Source organism: Cotesia glomerata, linkage group LG10, assembly GCF_020080835.1.
Source record: "Cotesia glomerata isolate CgM1 linkage group LG10, MPM_Cglom_v2.3, whole genome shotgun sequence".
NCBI classification, from domain to species: domain Eukaryota; kingdom Metazoa; phylum Arthropoda; class Insecta; order Hymenoptera; family Braconidae; genus Cotesia; species Cotesia glomerata.
Genome location: NC_058167.1, coordinates 8054150 through 8070912, shown reverse-complemented (window position 1 = coordinate 8070912; position 16763 = coordinate 8054150). Strand labels below are relative to the sequence as shown.

Here is a 16763-nt window from a genome sequence, read left to right as displayed (position 1 = left end):
AAAAGATTACTCAATATAAAATTTATTGAAGTATTAACTAGTTAAAAAAAATTAACTAATGAAAAAAATTGACAAGTAATCATTTAATATAACTTTAAAAATTGTTATTAAAAAAAAATTAATGTTATAAATTTGTAAAGACACATAAAATAGATAGTAATCTATTTTAATTTATTTACTTAAGAAATTTTTATTTTTAATTCAATAAAAAATATTTGTGACAGGTGAAAAGAATTGTAAAATGTTTGTTAGCGTTGTCAAGGCAACGCGAAGCATGACACCATGTGTTGAGAGTTCAGAGACCGAATTACAGTCAGTAAGTTTGACACGATGATCATGTCAACGCTTGATGTGTTTTCAACGCCAATTACGTACAGATATAAAACCCGAGTGTGTTCAATAGCCTCACTAGTAGTATTTATTTTAACAACAGCGTTAGTAATATTACCACTAATACTAGCGTACCAGAGTGGCGGTTTTTGGGTGCGTAATCGCGTCTACATTGAAACCCCACTCGTGCAATTCACACACAAGTATTTGCTTATCGCCGAAGGAGACTTTGACTCAACTCCAATCATCTGCTCTACATTTAGCGTTTATCAGCTAAATCCAATTAAAGATGATTGCACTCTTGTGAAAATACAACAGCTCGATATAAATAATGATAAGCACAATGATGTTTTTAAATTCAACTTTTTGTTCTATTCCAGAGCGCCTGTCAAGTCTATCAAGCTTTTATTTTTTTTTCAACTCAAGCTCAGGGTAAAGAAATATTTCAATTATTTATTTTTAATAATCTTTCTCAATAATTATAATTATAATAATAATTAATATTTTTTTTTCAGGACGCTGTTTACAATAAAATAGACTCACTGGCAATGATTAATTATATTTTGCCTCATGAATCACAGAAAATAAACATAATAAGTGATTTAAAATTAAATCAGAAGGGTCTTTTGAAATGCGATAATTTTCAAGATATTATTAACAATAACGTTAATAATGAAACTATTGAGCTACATGATCATTCTTTGGATCAAGTTTTATCTTATTATGCAAGGAAAAAGTGTAAGTTATTATTTTAATTATTTACTATTATTAGCTTATCAATCGAAAGTTTAAAAGTAAAATTTTTATTTTTAAACCTATTTAATTTAATTAAAATTTTAGTTTCATTGGAAGTAACAAACACCCAAGCGACCTGGGAGACAGGATTTTCTGCAAGTGAGCCAGTGTCATTATCAGGAGAGCTGTTCTACCTGGACCAGCACCTCAACTACCAGCCATGTCTCTGGGAGGAGCTGAAACAAGCCTGGATCCAATATTTATCGCTCTTTTTAGCTTTAAGTTACCTGGTGAAAAAATTCCTCTGCTATTTATTCAACAAAGGCCACCTCAGAAGCTACATTGTCGTTCCCTGGGAAGACAAATAGAAATTATTTGAAACTTTTATTGTTCTCTGATATCTAGTGTCGTTTATCTTATCAGTCAGAACCTCAGACAATCCAATTGCGGTAGATTTTATATTGAGGTCTTGAGAAAACAAGACCTATTGGTAATTAAATAATTTAATACGAGCAAGGTCGTATTTAGTAAAAGAAGAAATAGCAATAGTGGAGTAATAATCGTGTAGAGTGTAACGGTATTCAGGTAACAGATATCATATGTATTTATAAAATGACGTAGTTTGCAGTGAGGTGGTCAGAAGCTCGTCCTTGACACGACTAGGAAAAAGCAGGAAGACCTTGGATCAAGAATTCATGGACTTGTAAAATATTTTATGTTACGTACACATCCAACATCTTGTAGAGTGTTGAGTAGCTGGTGAAGGTTCTCAGTTCTCAATTCTCAGTTCTGTAATTAAAATATCGCAATTTAAAAGACAGAAGACAGAAGTAACAATACGTAGAAAGCACACGGGTTAATCGATATTTATGTCTCCCACCAGAGCACCGGAGCCGAGTGGTCCTCTGGTGAGTGATGTGGAGCTTGCTCGTTACGTGTCATGGAATATAGAATTAAAGCTTCGACGGAATTTGAGTTTGATGCTCAGAGCTCCAGCTCCGGCGCTACCGTGCACATGTTATCCCTTAAACTTAAAAAAAATTAACTTGATGTCAAGCCTGTATCTGCATAGACGCAGCATACCAACACGGAGAAGAGTATGTACTCACACTTGTACTTTTACTTACACGCCAGTGGTAATTTACTTATACATTAACATCCGGTCTCTTTCTTTTGTCTATCTGTATAGTCTGTGAGCGTACTCCGGTGCTAGTGCTGGTACTGCTGGTACTTGCTCTGTGTTCAATGAGTAAGGAGACTGCGCGGCTCTTTATTCATCCAAACCCATTAGATACAGACTCTTCAGCTTTCTGCTCATGCCTTATCATCGCTCCAGTACGTGACAATTCCTCTTGTTTGCTGGAGTTTCTCTCTCGTTTTAGTTTCAATTTTTTTCATTATTATTCTATGGTTTCACATTTTTTTTTAGTTATGGATTTATTTTCTTCTTGTCGGTGAGTTTTTATTTTTTAAATACTTTTATATTGGTCTTATTCTTATCAGTGTGAAATTATTTGTTTTAGTATTATTCGTAGGCATCTGTTGTGAACTACTGTGTAAATTTTTACTCTGTAATAATTTTTTGTTTAATTAATTTTTAATTTAGAATTTTATTAATAAAAAAAAAAATTATTTAAAATTTGTAACTTTTTATAAATTAAATTAAAAAAAAAAAGTGTAAATTATAAATTATAATTAAGACGTTTAATAAATACGTTTGTAAAGACGTTTGTAATAAATATGACATGTCAAAAAAAAATGTATTTATAATTCTGTAGAATGCGGATGTTTAAATTTTTCAAGTGAACAAAGAAATTTATGAAAAAAAAAAAAAAAAAAGAATAAAAGAAATTAAAAAATTTATAAAATAACAAAGAAATAACGCGAATATATTTTTAATAAAAAAAAAACTTCTGACATTATTTTAATACATATATATTTAAACGTTTGGATAACAGCTTGGTCAATAGTGATTCATATAAAGTGAACAAATGAATATATAAAAGATATGATACAATAAATGGCTAAAAAAAAATATTAAATAAAATAAATAATGAAAAAAAAGAAGAAAAATTATATTTAACTGATGATAAAAATGATTAACGAGTTAACTGTGATTAAACTTGTCAATATTAATATATTAATCGCAAAACAATGGATAGAATTAAAATATTTTTTTTTCACTAACCAAAATTTTATTTTTCCAGACTAAATTAAAGCGATTACCAAAGAAGAAATAAAAATGACAACAAGATCAAAGGAAAAAGTAGTCGCGGCGTTCAGAAAAATTTTCCGGTCCTCCGAGAAGATAACAAGCCACCACAGTCAGGAGGATGCGAGCAGCTCGACGAATTCCCCGCGTAGATTGCTGGGCAGACATCGGCCTGACGCGGTGACCCCGGCAGAGAGTCACCTCAAGGAGGACCCAGGTACCAGCACTCACAGACTCTGCACGTGTAAGTCCAAGAAGAGTCACCTGGGGAACTGTCCCGCCCAGACGAGCATTCCCGAACGGGGAGTCAGGCTCAGGAGGTTGATGAAGGAGCTTAGCGAGATCCAGAAGTCCCAGCATCAGAGAGACGCGACCTTCACCGCTGAACTCGTAAACGATAACCTCTTTGAGTGGCACGTGCGCCTTCACAAAATAGACCCCGAAAGTGAGCTAGCTGCTGATATGAGGGAACTTAATATCCCTTATATTTTGTTACATATTACATTTCCGGAAAACTTTCCATTTGCACCGCCTTTCATGCGGGTCATATCTCCCAGAATAGAGAAGGGTTTTGTCATGGAGGGTGGTGCTATTTGCATGGAGTTACTCACTCCCAGGGGGTGGGCCAGTGCATATACTATTGAGGCTGTTATTACTCAATTTGCTGCTAGTATAGTCAAAGGACAGGTACTATTTATTATTATTATCGATATTATAAGGAGAATAAGAAAAATTTTGTTTGATAAAATCGGTTTTTTTTTAGTAAAACTTAGTGTCATTGCAAAGGTTTTGATTTGAATTTATGCCTTTTCAAGGATTCGTTTCATTCTCACCGACAGTCAATTTATTATAAGTATTAGAGCTGCATTCGAAAATGCTCTATCTCTAGATACATAATTAAGAAATTATCTTTTATCTTGTGGAATATTTACATTTATAAAGATATAAATTCATCCCGATGTTACTCTCATCGAGACCTTTCATTTGAGTACCCACATCAATTTTTCATATATTTTATATATTTATATATATGAATATATGAAAAATATATCAAAATGCATGTAGGTGCTCAAATGAAAGCTCAAATGAATGTAGGTACTCAAATGAAAGCTCTTGATGAGTAAAACATCGGAATGAGCTTATATCTTTAAAAACGTCAATATTTAAAAAAGTAGGGTAAAAGACCCAGTTATTGACACTTGCAATTTTATTTTAATTAAATAAAACAAATCGACTCCAATAAATTAATAAATATAATCTTTGAATTATAAATTTTGAGAGTCGATTTTTTGAGAACATTTTATTTTTTCATTAACTAGGCCAGTGTCAATAACTGGGTCTTTTACCTTACAATGCAATTTAATAAAAGTCATCTAATAAAGCAAAATTTTAATTTTTTATAGTTCACAAATCACGACAGTCATATAGTGGCTGCAAGGTTGCTAGTTATTGTTATTACAAATTTTTAATTAATAACAATAATAATGAAAAATTTTTATTATTATTGTTATTATTGATTTGTTATTGATAACAATTGGCTTTGTTTTGCTACTCAAGAAGGCTTTTGTACTCGATAATTTGATTTAAATGCACTTTAATTCAATCAATCATTATTTTTTTTTTTATTTGACACTTAATAAATTTTTTTTCCCTTTAATTATCATTTTCAATTTATAAATTTGCTCTAATTATTATTTTCTTCAACAAGAAAACTAATTATTTTATTAAAATTAAAAAGAAGATAAAAGTTTTTTTTTTTTAACTTCACTTTTTATTGAAAGTTTACTTTGTAATAGTTCTAGTAACTTATTATTAGGTCACTGAATAATAATTTTTTTAATTGAAATTTTGATAGTTTTATTAATTTAATTATTTATATTTTTTAGGGGCGCATTGCAAGAAAGCCAAAAACAAACAAAGAATTCAATCGCCGCTCAGCAGAAGAATCATTCCGAAGTTTGGTAAAAGCTCATGAAAAATATGGATGGGTGACACCACCACTAGCTGAAGGTTGAAGTTAAAGCTAAATTTATACATTCACCCCATTTAAATATAATTAAATATATAATAACAATATATAACGCAGCAAGTACTGCGATTGGTCCAAGCTTACTCGTAACCCGTTAATTAATACACTTTTAAAACAATCAGCAAACTTTTAAATCACCAATTAACGCGTTGCTACTTTTATTCCCAGTATATATATAAATATAAACATATTATACAATACATAAATATAAATATATATTTCTATATAATCATTAGCGTTAATAATAATAAATATTTAAGCCACGTTATCATTAAATTTTAAGTGATTGAAATTTTAAAAACGGTATTTTGTTAATAATAAATTTTTTTTAGTAATTATTTAATTGTTATAATATTTAAATTCAAAAGTGATATAAATGTTGATTAATTAAAATTATCATACGCTCATAAATTGACGATGAAACAATTAATAATAATTATTATTAAATATACATTAATTAATATTTACGACACTGGTACAATGTTCGTTGTCTTTCAATCAAAAAATAAAATAAAATAAAAACATAATTATTTGCTAGTCATGCTATTGTACTGTGCCAAAATATAAACAATAAAAAATAATTAATTACAGCTAATGTGAATTTATTTATGAAAAATTTCATTATTACAAATAAACACAACACTCGCATTATTTTTACTTATTATTTTATTATTATTTATTTAAGACTTAATAAATATTTAGGCACTAGTTTATAGTTGCAGTTTGAGCTCTAGCGTAAAAAAGACTAATTGTAATTATTATTTATTATATAAATAATATTATTGTCCTTAAATTAAATTCGGAATGTTTCCGAGTCATTATCATTAACAATTATTGGATCTACAAGTAAACTGTATTGTCTGATATGTTTTTACAGAAGGCCTCCAGGCTTATTATTAATTACTTAATTATCTAACACTATTTAATAATAATAATAAAAAGCCTGAATACGCTTTATCGACTTGTAGAAACAACTCGTACTGTTTACTCAAACGCAAGTCGATTTACTTGCTCTATCGAGAAAAAGATAACAAAATTTATGTGTAAATGTAATTGAACTTCGAAGACACTTTTCATTGCGCAATTGAACAAATAGTTTTTGTGTGAGTTTATGTTCTAACTTTGTTAGTAGATGATTGATAACTACTTTTTTATTTTCTTAATCAGTCATCTTTTTCTTCTGATACACACATAAAAAGTTTTGCGCAGCTTACATTGAAGTTATCTGAAAAATTTATTTATTTAATATTTTAATTAAAATTGGTAAAAAAAAAATTAGATAGGCACTTACGGGAAGCATTTTCAAGCCACTTGGGTTTCTTTTGCCACTGAACAAAAATCCAATAAACTGGAATTCCGGAAAGAATAATCATAATTGCACTTCCTACTTCCAGTGGTTTTACATAACATGGTACAGTTACCAAAAAAATACATATCACTAAAAATAATATTGGAAGCCACAGTGATACCTAGAAAAAAAAATTTATTATTTAATTTAATTTTATTAAAAATTATAAAATTAAATTTTTATTAAAAATTAAATCATTTAATTTTTAGGTAATAAATGATATCATTTAGTTTTTAGGTAATAAATTAAATCATTTAATTTTTAGGTAATAAATTAAATTAAAAATCTTGATAAATTAAATCTAACAAAAAAAAATTAAATGAAATTTTTTTTTACAGGATCAAATTCTTTTCTAAGAAGAATATTTATTTTTCATTTTATTTTATTATTTTATTGATTTTTATAAAAATTTTATAAAAATTAAGGGGTCACATAATAATTAAGAAGTTACAAAAAATTGATTTTTTTTAAAATGTTTTATCAAATTCTACAACATCTTTAGAATAATATCCTAAAGTTTCAAATCGATCCGAATAATAATTTCGGAAATACAGTTTTAAAAAGTTGCGTGTTCAAGACACTGTTGTATTGTCACTCAAAACTTTCAACGCGTTTTTCTCAAAACTGTTTTCAAAGACGGTGTCCACGATTTCTCGAGAACTACAAAACCGATCTTGATGAAATTTCAGATAGGTCTTCGAGATATAATTTACAAGGTATGGGACGAAGGATTTTTTTTTTTCAATTATAACTATTAAAAAAAAAAAATTTGAAATTTTAGCCAAAATTTAAATTTTTTTGTAAAAACCTCTGCCAAAAATCCAATTTTCATTTTTTTTTCCTTCGTTCAAGACCTAGTTTGAAGTCTTAACTAAAGCACATATTTTTTTTTCACCAAATAATCCTGCTAGGAGTTCTGCTGTCAACGCGGACGCATCTTTTTTCTGAGAGCTCGCCGGAAATGACGTCATAATAGCAGAGTTTTTAATATTTTTTTTTTTTTTAATTTCATTAGTCTCTTATTAAACATGTATCTTTAAGACAGTAAAAAGTTTCAATAAAATACTTCATTTTTTATATTAAAAAAAAATTGTTGAAAATAGGCGATTTTTTCCTGGAGGAAACCCATGTAACTCCTTAAATCAATAAATTTTTAGAACTACAATAATAAGTTAAATTAAAAACCTTGACAAATTAAATCTAATAAAAAAAATTAAATTTCTTTTATAGGGTCAAATAATATTCTAAGAAAAATATTTCTTCTTATAATTAAATAACTGAAAACTCGGTATGTAATAATAATAATAATAATAATAATAAATTGACGATTAAAAATACCTTAATAGGTCGATGAAGATCGGGTCGTTTGTACCTCAACCAGAGCAAACCCGATACTGACATCGTAATGAAGACTGCCTCAACAAAACTGACATAAGTGATCAGTCCATCAATGTCCTTTGGTATCAGCAGCGCCAGCGTGATAATGCACTACAAAACGGAAATTATAATTTAGCAAATTGCACTCTTTAAACCCTCACACCCGCCCATGGCACTTACACTCTCGCACTCCACCGAGCCCGATTAGCGATAAGTACTTTTAAATAATTATTTCCATAACAAAAATAAAATAAAACAAATATCTTCTCACGCTAATTCTCAAATAACAATCCCGGGCCAGTCTAATTTTTCAGTTAATGGACCGACAAAGCCGCTAAACTACTGAATAGAAATTCCAATTTAGTACTCTAATATAATTATCTGAATTTCGTGATTAATCTTATCCATGCGCTGTGACTAGTCAAGCCGTGAGTAATTATCTCGCCCGCATAAGTTTTCTAGGCGTTTTTATTTGTTTTTTTTTTTAACTATTTAAATATTTGAAAGCTATCGGCGCCGATACACTTGAAATTATACGGTGCACAGTAAATAAGACAAAAAACGTCTACCGTTTAATGCTTATTTTATGTTTAATAATGTTAATATCTTATGAGATAACAAAAAAAAAATGCTTACTAAAAAGATAAGAGCTGGCATTGGTGTTAAGTTTCTAATATTAATAAGTGCTATCGCATTCGGTAAATGTCCGTTTCGTGCTCCGACGAAGAATAGCCTTGATGAAGCGAATATTGCGCCGTTAAGAGCACCAAATGTTGAGCATGCGACGAAAAATGGCATTATCCATGACATTGGTCCCAATAATTTTCCACCAAAAGTCTGAAATTTTAATATTTTAATTTATTTACCAAATATTTGATAAAATTATAAAATTTTTTACTCATTATTTTTTTTATATAATTTATTCATCAAAAATTTTAAGAATTTTTTTATTAAAAAATTAATAAATTTATTTATTTATTAAAAATTAAAAAAATTTTTTTATTAAAAAATTTATTTATTTATTAAAAATTTTAAGAATTTTTTTAATAAGTAAATTATGTAAAAAAAATATAAGTAAAAAAATTGACATGTAAAATTTTAATAAATTAAAAATTCAATTTTTTTAAAATAATTTTTTGGAAAAAATTTGTTTGTTAAAAAAAAATAAAAAAATAAAATAAATTTTAACAAATTAAATTAATAATTTTTTAAAAAATGAAAAGTTATCCTAAAAAAAATACTTACGACAGCAACAGCTGTTGACGTCAAAAATTCCTGCTTAGTTAGGACAATAAAGTAAGAAAAGTTTGCCAGGACATAAATAATCGTTATCAGCGGCAATGAAATGCAAATAGCTCGTGGCAAATTTCTAAAACAAAATAATTAATTAAGTAATACTTTGTTGTACATAATAGTTACATAAAATATTTAAAGAATTGATAAGATTGTAATTGTGGTCATAAATCACAGTTTAAAAATAAATTAACTCGGTGAAATTCTTAGATAGATTAAATATTTACAAACCGATAGGGATCTTTCAGCTCTTCAGTTACAAAGTTAAGGTAATTCCATCCGGAGTAGGAAAACAGCCCGGAATAAACAGCAACGGCGATGTAACCTGGCGAGGCGTTAGTTCCTCCCATTGGATTTATCAGATTTTCAGGACCTATTGCAAATAAATGCCAAAATCCGGCGCCTATTATTACTATCAAAGCAAATATTTTGGTCCCGGTAAATATATCTTGGATGCGCGTCGCCCATTTGACATTGTAGCAATTTATTGCAGTGAGCAAACCTGAAAATATATATCTTTATTTTTAATGTCTTAATTATTAAGTATCTTGAAAATTTTTGATATTTATTCAGCGAAGTTATTTTATCAGTACGATTACTTTTGAACTAATTTAAAACTTGTTAATTTTACTTATGTAATATCAAGGAATCGTTGAGAAATTTTTGATAGATAAAATTACGATAATTATTTAGTAGAGAAATATTAAAAAAAAAAATTTAAAGATAGTGCAATTTAAAATGTTTTTAGAAAGTGTAAATTATTTTATCTTGTGGAAGTAAGAGGTTGTAAGTTTATTTTTATTTTATTTTTTTTTTCCGTAAGTAGACGGTGAGAAAAATTGTAGTTATTAAATAATAATGTATACATACACGTTACAACAGCGGCTAATAGCCGTACGGCTTCATAATTCGGCTCACAGTCAGGCCAGAAGGGTTTTAGAATATATATCGCAAAAGTTAGCGCAGTTATTGCATTACCAGTAGGTACTAGAATGAACAATGCGACCCATAAATACAAAAAGGCAGGTAGTGGTCCAAATGCATCGCTTATGTACGCATAGTCGCCCCCGGACTTGGGTATCATTGTTCCTAAAAAAAATAATTATTTATTAATTGCTGATAAAGATAATTGTAGCTTAATTGAAAAATTTTTATTGATAAGATAAAATAAAAATATTTAGTGTTAATTGACATTGTCGCTCGCATTGGGAAGAAATATTGCATTGTTCCATATTAATCTGAAAATATGCAGATAAATTTGAAAGGGTCTACAAAAATAAATTTACAAAGGGTTATTTTTAGCAAAAACACCTCTGCTTCTCTCATGGTCCACCGGATCGATGCACCTCGTACATTTCGCGATGTGTTGCGTCAGCGACGCTCAATTCAAAGGTAACTGAAACTTTATCGCTGTTTTTCATCATACTATCGAGGATTTCAAAGCAGCTAAACAAGGGCTTCCCATTTAAATATCTATAAATTGGCGCGAAATAATTATTTATTCAAACTACTCAAGAAATACTGCCATTTAAATATTTTGAGTTTTATCATTATAATAAAATAATATTTAAAGGATGCAATGACGCAACTCATGGCTTTTTATTGTTTGTTTAATATTTTTAAATACCCATCACAGTTCATTTAAACAAACAAATTCCAGGTGGTAAAAATATTTTTTTTTTAACAATGGCATAATTTTTAGGCTAAATATTTTTTTATTTTACATCAATATTTAATATTAAATAATTAAAAAAAAGATTATTTACCCTGTCAAATATAAATAAAAATTTAATAAATAAAAAATAAATGACATTGAAATTAAGACACTTGACAATGTTTTAATATTTTTTGAAAATTAAATTAACTAAAAAATTTTTATTTAAAAAATTTAATTTATAATTTTTCAGAGCTTTTGAAAATAAAATTTTTTAAATAAATTTTTCTTGCTATAATTTATTTATTAAAAAAATTTTTTTTGATTATTAAAACTAAAAAATATTTTTTAAAAATTGCACTTACAGTTTTTCAATTTTTTTTGCAATTATTTTTTCAATAAAAAAATTATAAAAATTTTTTAGATGTCGGCTAACTTAATTTTAATTATTATAAAAAGAAAAAAGAAATAATTTAAAAATATTTACCTAATTCTGCATAGCAAAGAGCACCAACCAAACAAAGTAATCCAGAAAAAATCCATATTATCAAAGAAAATCCAATGCTCCCGCTTTTATCTAAAACACCATGTGGAGAAACAAAAATTCCAGCACCAACAATAACTCCAACAATAATAGAAACTCCATCCAACAGTCCAAGTTCCTTTTTTAACTTAACACTCTGTTCCTTGGCTTTGGGGGGCAAAACCTGGTGCTCTGCTGGCGCAACTTTATCCGGCATTGTAAAATATTAAATCACTCAGTTAAAAAAAATAAATGAAACTCCTGAAGACTATCAGAGAGTATGAACCGCTCAAAGAGTATGAATGAATGGAGCAGATGTTTTTTTAAAATATCGACGCGTGTCTTGTTGCCTGGGCTGCTTTCCTACGACTGTCTCAGCACTCATCGTTCATCGTCCGCTTACTTTGATTTGGTGGAAGAGAAGCTTATATTACTTACATTACACGGTACATGTGAGTAGACATACACGTGGAGGGAACGACCCATAAGACATAATACATAAGACCGTATAATACCTAGTATAGCCACCCGGCCGGTGCAAAACGTTTATTTCGTTCACTTCTTATTCTCTTCTCTCCTTCTTCAACCGCAGACCAGCTAAGCTCACCACCAACTCTTAAACTGAAGATTAAGCATCAAGCCCACACAAGCCAGCCCAAACCTACAAACACAAATATATAAATATAGTTATCTTTAAATTTAACACATGTACATGTATACTTTCATTGCAGGTCACACTCAGCACGTGGTAAGCTCTAGTCCAGAACCCTAAAACTCATTTGGTCAATCATCTCCACATATGGCGTCTTTTTATTAGAATAAATATCCCGTTTCACCATCACCTTTTTTTTTCACCGGCTACCGGCTTTTTTTCATTACTAAATACGTACTTAACACTTGTTATTATTTTTATTATTTTTTAATTTTAAATAAAATATTTAATTGCAGATTTTTATTTATGAGTAAACACTCAGTGAACTTTTGTCGTCGTCAGCAGCTAGACTTTTTATGTCTTATCAATATGCATCCACGTGCATTTCGCTATGTATATTTAGTTGTTGTATTTTAATAGAGATGTTTGCATGTATGCTAATTCAATAATTCAATTGTAACATCAGGTATCAAATGAAATTTCTGAATTACCGCTGGTTGATCAGAAAATAAGGAAATTGGATCAAAATATTTTAAATTTATTGATTAGTCACTTGTAAATATTAATTAATTTTTTTTATAATTTAAAATTAATAATATAACACTAAAATTGACAGACATTTAAAAATTTTATTATTTTATAACAATAAAAAAAATTTAATAAAAAAAATCCACATGTGAAAATTTAAAAAAATACTAGTGAAAATTTTTAGAATTTTTTTTTATTGTTATGAAAATTTAAAAAATTGACAGCTTTTAGCTAACTTCAGTATTATAAAATAACTACTTTTTAAAATGTGGAAGTTTTTGTAAAATTTTTTAGATTTATAATTGATTGCAGACGCGAAAACGAGAACAACTACTGAATAGACGGTAGGACGGGTACTGGAGTAAAGTAAACTAGGTATGTATTATGTATGATCTATATATAGCATTTTATATGAACATGGTACACATAAACATAATAGTGTGTCGAAGCCCTCATATCAGGAATAGAAAGATCCCTCTGGTGATGAACCGGCTTTTGAGCATGAGCGTACTTCCTAAATAAACGGGATGTTTGATTTTTAGGAGCTGTTATTAGAGATCCGTGGTGACAATTACTCGCTGCGCCTATGCTGGAGCAAACTAACACTGATAACCTATGCATGATGGTTAGCGGCTTCCGTTTTGCGTTTATTACTCACCTCTCGCCGCCCCTTGCCCCTAAGATACGTGAAAAATATTTTCAATGACGCTTATTACATGTGACCGATGTTTACTCACTGAGTAAGCATGTCAGTTCGGTTTATCTCCATCTGGAGTATATATTTTTATCATTCAGTATATTTATGTAATTTTTTATAACCCGGATTAAGAAAAATTTTTAATTTTCTTTTAAAATAATTTTTTAGAAAATTTTGCTATTTATTTATTAAAGAAAAAAATATTTATTGAATTTTTAAAATAAACTTAATTTGTAGTTTATTATTATGATGAAAAATAATTATTTATAAGTGTAAAAAAAAAAAAAAAACATAGGATTTAGTTTTATTTTTTTTTAATTTAAATTTAAAAAAAAAGTGAATTTCAATTTTTAAATTTAAAAATTTTCCCGGCAATGTCATTTTTCAATGCGCATGCGCGCAATCAGCTGATTTAACGTTTACAAATATGTCAAACAAAGAAATATGGTTAAAGTGTAAGTGATCTGTTTACTTGCTTGAAATAAAAGTCAATTAATAGTTATTAACATAAAAAATAATTAGTTAGGAAAATTAATGGGTAGTTGACATGCATAACGTAGAAATAGAAGATTTTTACCACCACGACTTCACCACAGCTTCCGAGTGGGAAGTATTTATCGCCCGTCTGGAAGAAATAATTCACGAGTGGAAACTTCCTCACTCAAAACTCGAACCAGCCTTGAAATCTGGAGACTTTGTCAATTTAACTTGGGAAGTCAAGTCCGAAGAATTGAATTTCGCAAATTACCCCTTTTTGTTCAAGCATTTTAAGCTCAAAACAAGTGATTCTACTGATAAGATCGACTCAGAGACTTCTGACGAGGATTCTAGCACTCAAAGTCACATTGATGTTCTCAATATCGCCAATGACTTTGCACGTGTCGATCAAGATTATCTGGAGATAGCCCGATATTATGGAATACGTGAGTTTGTGCTTTTGACTCCAGCGAAAAAAATTTCTATCTCTGATGAAACGAGGATTAAAATCCTTGTCAGTTCGTTGACAATCGCATCCACCAATTCTAACAGGTAATTTTTATTTATTTATTTTTTTTTTACTACTTTATTAATTATTAATTAATTTATAATAATTTTTTACAGTGAAGTTCCAGCTTTAGTTCAAGTACAAGAACCATGGCAAAAATATTATTTGGGTGTCAGTGTTGGCAAGGGAACAATTACTCACCTGGATATGGTTCATTTAAAAAAAACTCCACCACATTGTCGTCATCTTACTGGTATTTTTTTTTTTTTTATAATACTAAAGTTAGCCGACGTTTTTAACTTTTTTTCAATAATTAAATTAACACAAAAAAATATTTTATAAACATTGTAGTTTTTCAAGTTTTTTACAAATGAAATTTTTTTTTTATTTTTTTATAATAACTTTTTCAATAAAAAAAAACTACTAAAAATTTTTAAATGTCAGTTAACTTAATTTTAATTTTTTTTTATTGATTAAAATATTAGATTGAAATTAAAAAATATTTGACAATTTTTTAATTGAAAATTTATTTTAAAAATAATTTTTTTAATGCTAAATTATTTTTCAAATAAAATGAATAAATTATTAGATGTCTGATAACTTAAGTATCATAATAAAATTTATACTAACAATATTTATAATTTAAACTAATTAAGCAATAATAAATTATTTTAATTTTAAGGATTATTGGCGTTATTTAAGCAAAAGATAGGTGAAGGTTCTGGAGTGAGATTAGATCCAGTGATGGTATCTATTCGGTTTACATACTTGCTCAAAGACTGGTTAACGGAGCCGCATTTTGATTTCATGAAAGGAAAACCAGTGACTAATAACGAGCTTGGTAAGCTTCCTTTTGGAGCTGAAGTAGATCCAGTGTCGTAAGTTAACTACCCAAATAAATAAACAACTTAAATATTTATTCTTTATGAAAAGTGAATTTTTATTTATAGAGAACTTCAAGTTTACGCTACATGGCCTCAAATGTCTGAGAATATCGTGGTAGACAGCGAAAGTTTTACGGATTTGGAGCCTCAATTAGCCACGGAATGGTCGGCGAGAGTGAAAATGGTCGCTACACCGCCTAGCTTGCTTGAAGAGCACCTGAAAGGTTTTTTAAACCTCTGCAATAACCAGAAATTGCTGGTCGACATACTGGGAGACGCGTATGTCGACAACGACCAAATGTTGAGCTCGGCATTCAATATTGTCACGGAGTCAAAAATTCCTACGATATCCAAAGTCATGAGTCGCGCGTCTTCTAAAAAGAGTAACAAAAATGACGGACCCATTCCTGATGACACTTTGATGCTGATTCTGTACTATTTATTCCCTGACGCGGACGAACAATCGGTAATACTTTTTTTATCAATGAAATATTTTTATTATTATCTATATTATTCAGAGAATAAGAAAAATTTTGTGTCCATTTAGGCTGCATTCGAAAATTCTCTATCTCTAAATACATAATTAAGAAATGACCTTGTATCTTGATAACTATTGACATTTTTGAAGATACACTGAGAAAAAAAATACTTTTATTAAGAAAATTTTTTTGATACAAGAATTCATATTCTTGAAAATTTTCAAGAATATATATTCTTAGCTCAATAACTTGTTAAATTGATTAAAATAATTTTTACTTAATTTAAATAAAGCTATTCTCTTGTTTATCTATTATTCAAAGATAAATATTGATGCTCTTCTTTTCAGAAATTAATAATTAATAATAATAGAATATTTGATCGTCATCGAATTTCTTGAACCAAGAAATTGTTAATTGAGTAAAAGTATTTTTTTTTCTCAGTGTATAAGTTCACCCCGACATTACACTCATCGAGACCTTTCATTTGAGTACCCACATTAATTTTTCATATATTTATATATATTATATATATGTATATATGAAAAATATATCAAAATGCATGTGGGTACTCAAATGAAAGCTCTTGATGAGTGTATCATTGGGATGAGCTTATATCTTTAAAAACGTCAATATTTAAGAAAGTACAGTGTAATTTAACAAAAGTCATTATTTAATCAAGCAAAATCTTTTATTTTTTTTTAGTTCACAAGTCACGACAGTCACATAGTGACTGAAAAGTTGCTAGTTATTAGTTTAATAAATTATTTATTATTAATTTTGTAGAAAGCAATGTATGATGAGATTGGGTCGAATATTGATGAAGATTTATGGAAAGGCATCAAAACGTGTGCCCTGGACTCTCTGGTTTGGAGACTTGCGATTGTAACTGCTCATTGCAGACAAAATCTCGGAGGTATTCAAGCCGTAGCTCAAATTTGGCACGAGTTTGTTCAAGAAATGCGGTATCGATGGGACGAGAGTATTCTCATTCCTGGGTAAGTGTTTGAACATTTATTTTATTTATTATAAATGCCCGA

The 16763-nt window shown here is 28.8% G+C and overlaps 3 protein-coding genes and 1 long non-coding RNA gene across 11 annotated transcripts in view; 3 read left to right on the top strand and 1 right to left on the bottom strand.

Moving 5' to 3' along the window:
- Nucleotides 1-298: 298 nt before the first annotated feature.
- On the top strand, nucleotides 299-5568 carry LOC123273397 (transmembrane protein 231-like). Its single transcript, XM_044740796.1, has 5 exons — nucleotides 299-762; nucleotides 846-1068; nucleotides 1171-1430; nucleotides 3278-3964; nucleotides 5164-5568. The coding sequence occupies exons 1-5, from the start codon at nucleotides 331-333 to the stop codon at nucleotides 5290-5292; spliced, it is 1731 nt and encodes a 576-aa protein (XP_044596731.1). The 5' UTR covers nucleotides 299-330; the 3' UTR covers nucleotides 5293-5568.
- An 897-nt stretch (nucleotides 5569-6465) lies between these two features.
- Nucleotides 6466-13026, bottom strand: LOC123273229 (large neutral amino acids transporter small subunit 1). Of its 4 annotated transcripts, XM_044740574.1 has the most exons (10): nucleotides 12222-12351; nucleotides 12017-12162; nucleotides 11466-11903; nucleotides 10195-10413; nucleotides 9556-9826; nucleotides 9277-9400; nucleotides 8668-8868; nucleotides 7993-8142; nucleotides 6598-6775; nucleotides 6466-6531 (listed from the first exon to the last, which is right to left on the bottom strand). In XM_044740574.1, exons 3-10 carry the CDS (start codon nucleotides 11716-11718, stop codon nucleotides 6470-6472), a joined length of 1458 nt encoding a protein of 485 aa, XP_044596509.1. In that variant the 5' UTR covers nucleotides 11719-11903; nucleotides 12017-12162; nucleotides 12222-12351; the 3' UTR covers nucleotides 6466-6469. The 4 variants fall into 4 exon arrangements, with proteins under 4 accessions (XP_044596509.1, XP_044596508.1, XP_044596506.1 ...); XM_044740573.1 differs by lacking the exon at nucleotides 12222-12351 and adding an exon at nucleotides 12940-13026 and having other exon boundaries at nucleotides 11466-12162; XM_044740571.1 differs by having other exon boundaries at nucleotides 11466-12162.
- LOC123273282 lies at nucleotides 12617-13505 on the top strand. Its single transcript, XR_006511284.1, has 3 exons — nucleotides 12617-12708; nucleotides 12994-13056; nucleotides 13224-13505. It is a non-coding gene; the product is annotated as an uncharacterized LOC123273282 (long non-coding RNA).
- A 204-nt stretch (nucleotides 13506-13709) lies between these two features.
- LOC123273194 (rab3 GTPase-activating protein catalytic subunit) overlaps nucleotides 13710-16763 on the top strand; it is a 35717-nt gene continuing 32663 nt past the window's right edge. For 4 of the 5 annotated variants that reach the window (XM_044740512.1, XM_044740511.1, XM_044740514.1 and 1 more), the window contains exons 1-5: nucleotides 13795-14407; nucleotides 14480-14616; nucleotides 15046-15241; nucleotides 15314-15713; nucleotides 16510-16721. In XM_044740512.1, coding sequence (XP_044596447.1) covers nucleotides 13926-14407; nucleotides 14480-14616; nucleotides 15046-15241; nucleotides 15314-15713; nucleotides 16510-16721 — 1427 coding nt within the window. In that variant the 5' untranslated portion in view covers nucleotides 13795-13925. Of the gene's footprint in view, nucleotides 14408-14479; nucleotides 14617-15045; nucleotides 15242-15313; nucleotides 15714-16509; nucleotides 16722-16763 lie in introns of all 5 variants that reach the window. The other variant, XM_044740513.1, reaches the window with a different exon arrangement.

What these genes read in the sequence shown, in the direction of transcription:
- LOC123273397 (XM_044740796.1), top strand. Translation starts at nt 331, where the DNA reads ATGATCATGTCAACGCTTGATGTGTTTTCAACGCCAATTACGTACAGA. An exon ending in TTTTTCAACTCAAGCTCAGG is followed by an intron (nt 763 to 845) that starts GTAAAGAAATAT and finishes TTTTTTTTTCAG; the next exon opens with GACGCTGTTTACAATAAAAT. An exon ending in TCGTTCCCTGGGAAGACAAA is followed by an intron (nt 1,431 to 3,277) that starts TAGAAATTATTT and finishes TTTCCAGACTAA; the next exon opens with ATTAAAGCGATTACCAAAGA.
- LOC123273229 (XM_044740573.1), bottom strand. Translation starts at nt 11,718, where the DNA reads ATGCCGGATAAAGTTGCGCCAGCAGAGCACCAGGTTTTGCCCCCCAAA. An exon ending in TCTTTGCTATGCAGAATTAG is followed by an intron (nt 10,414 to 11,465) that starts GTAAATATTTTT and finishes TATTTTTTTTAG; the next exon opens with GAACAATGATACCCAAGTCC. An exon ending in GAGCTGAAAGATCCCTATCG is followed by an intron (nt 9,401 to 9,555) that starts GTTTGTAAATAT and finishes ATTTTGTTTTAG; the next exon opens with AAATTTGCCACGAGCTATTT.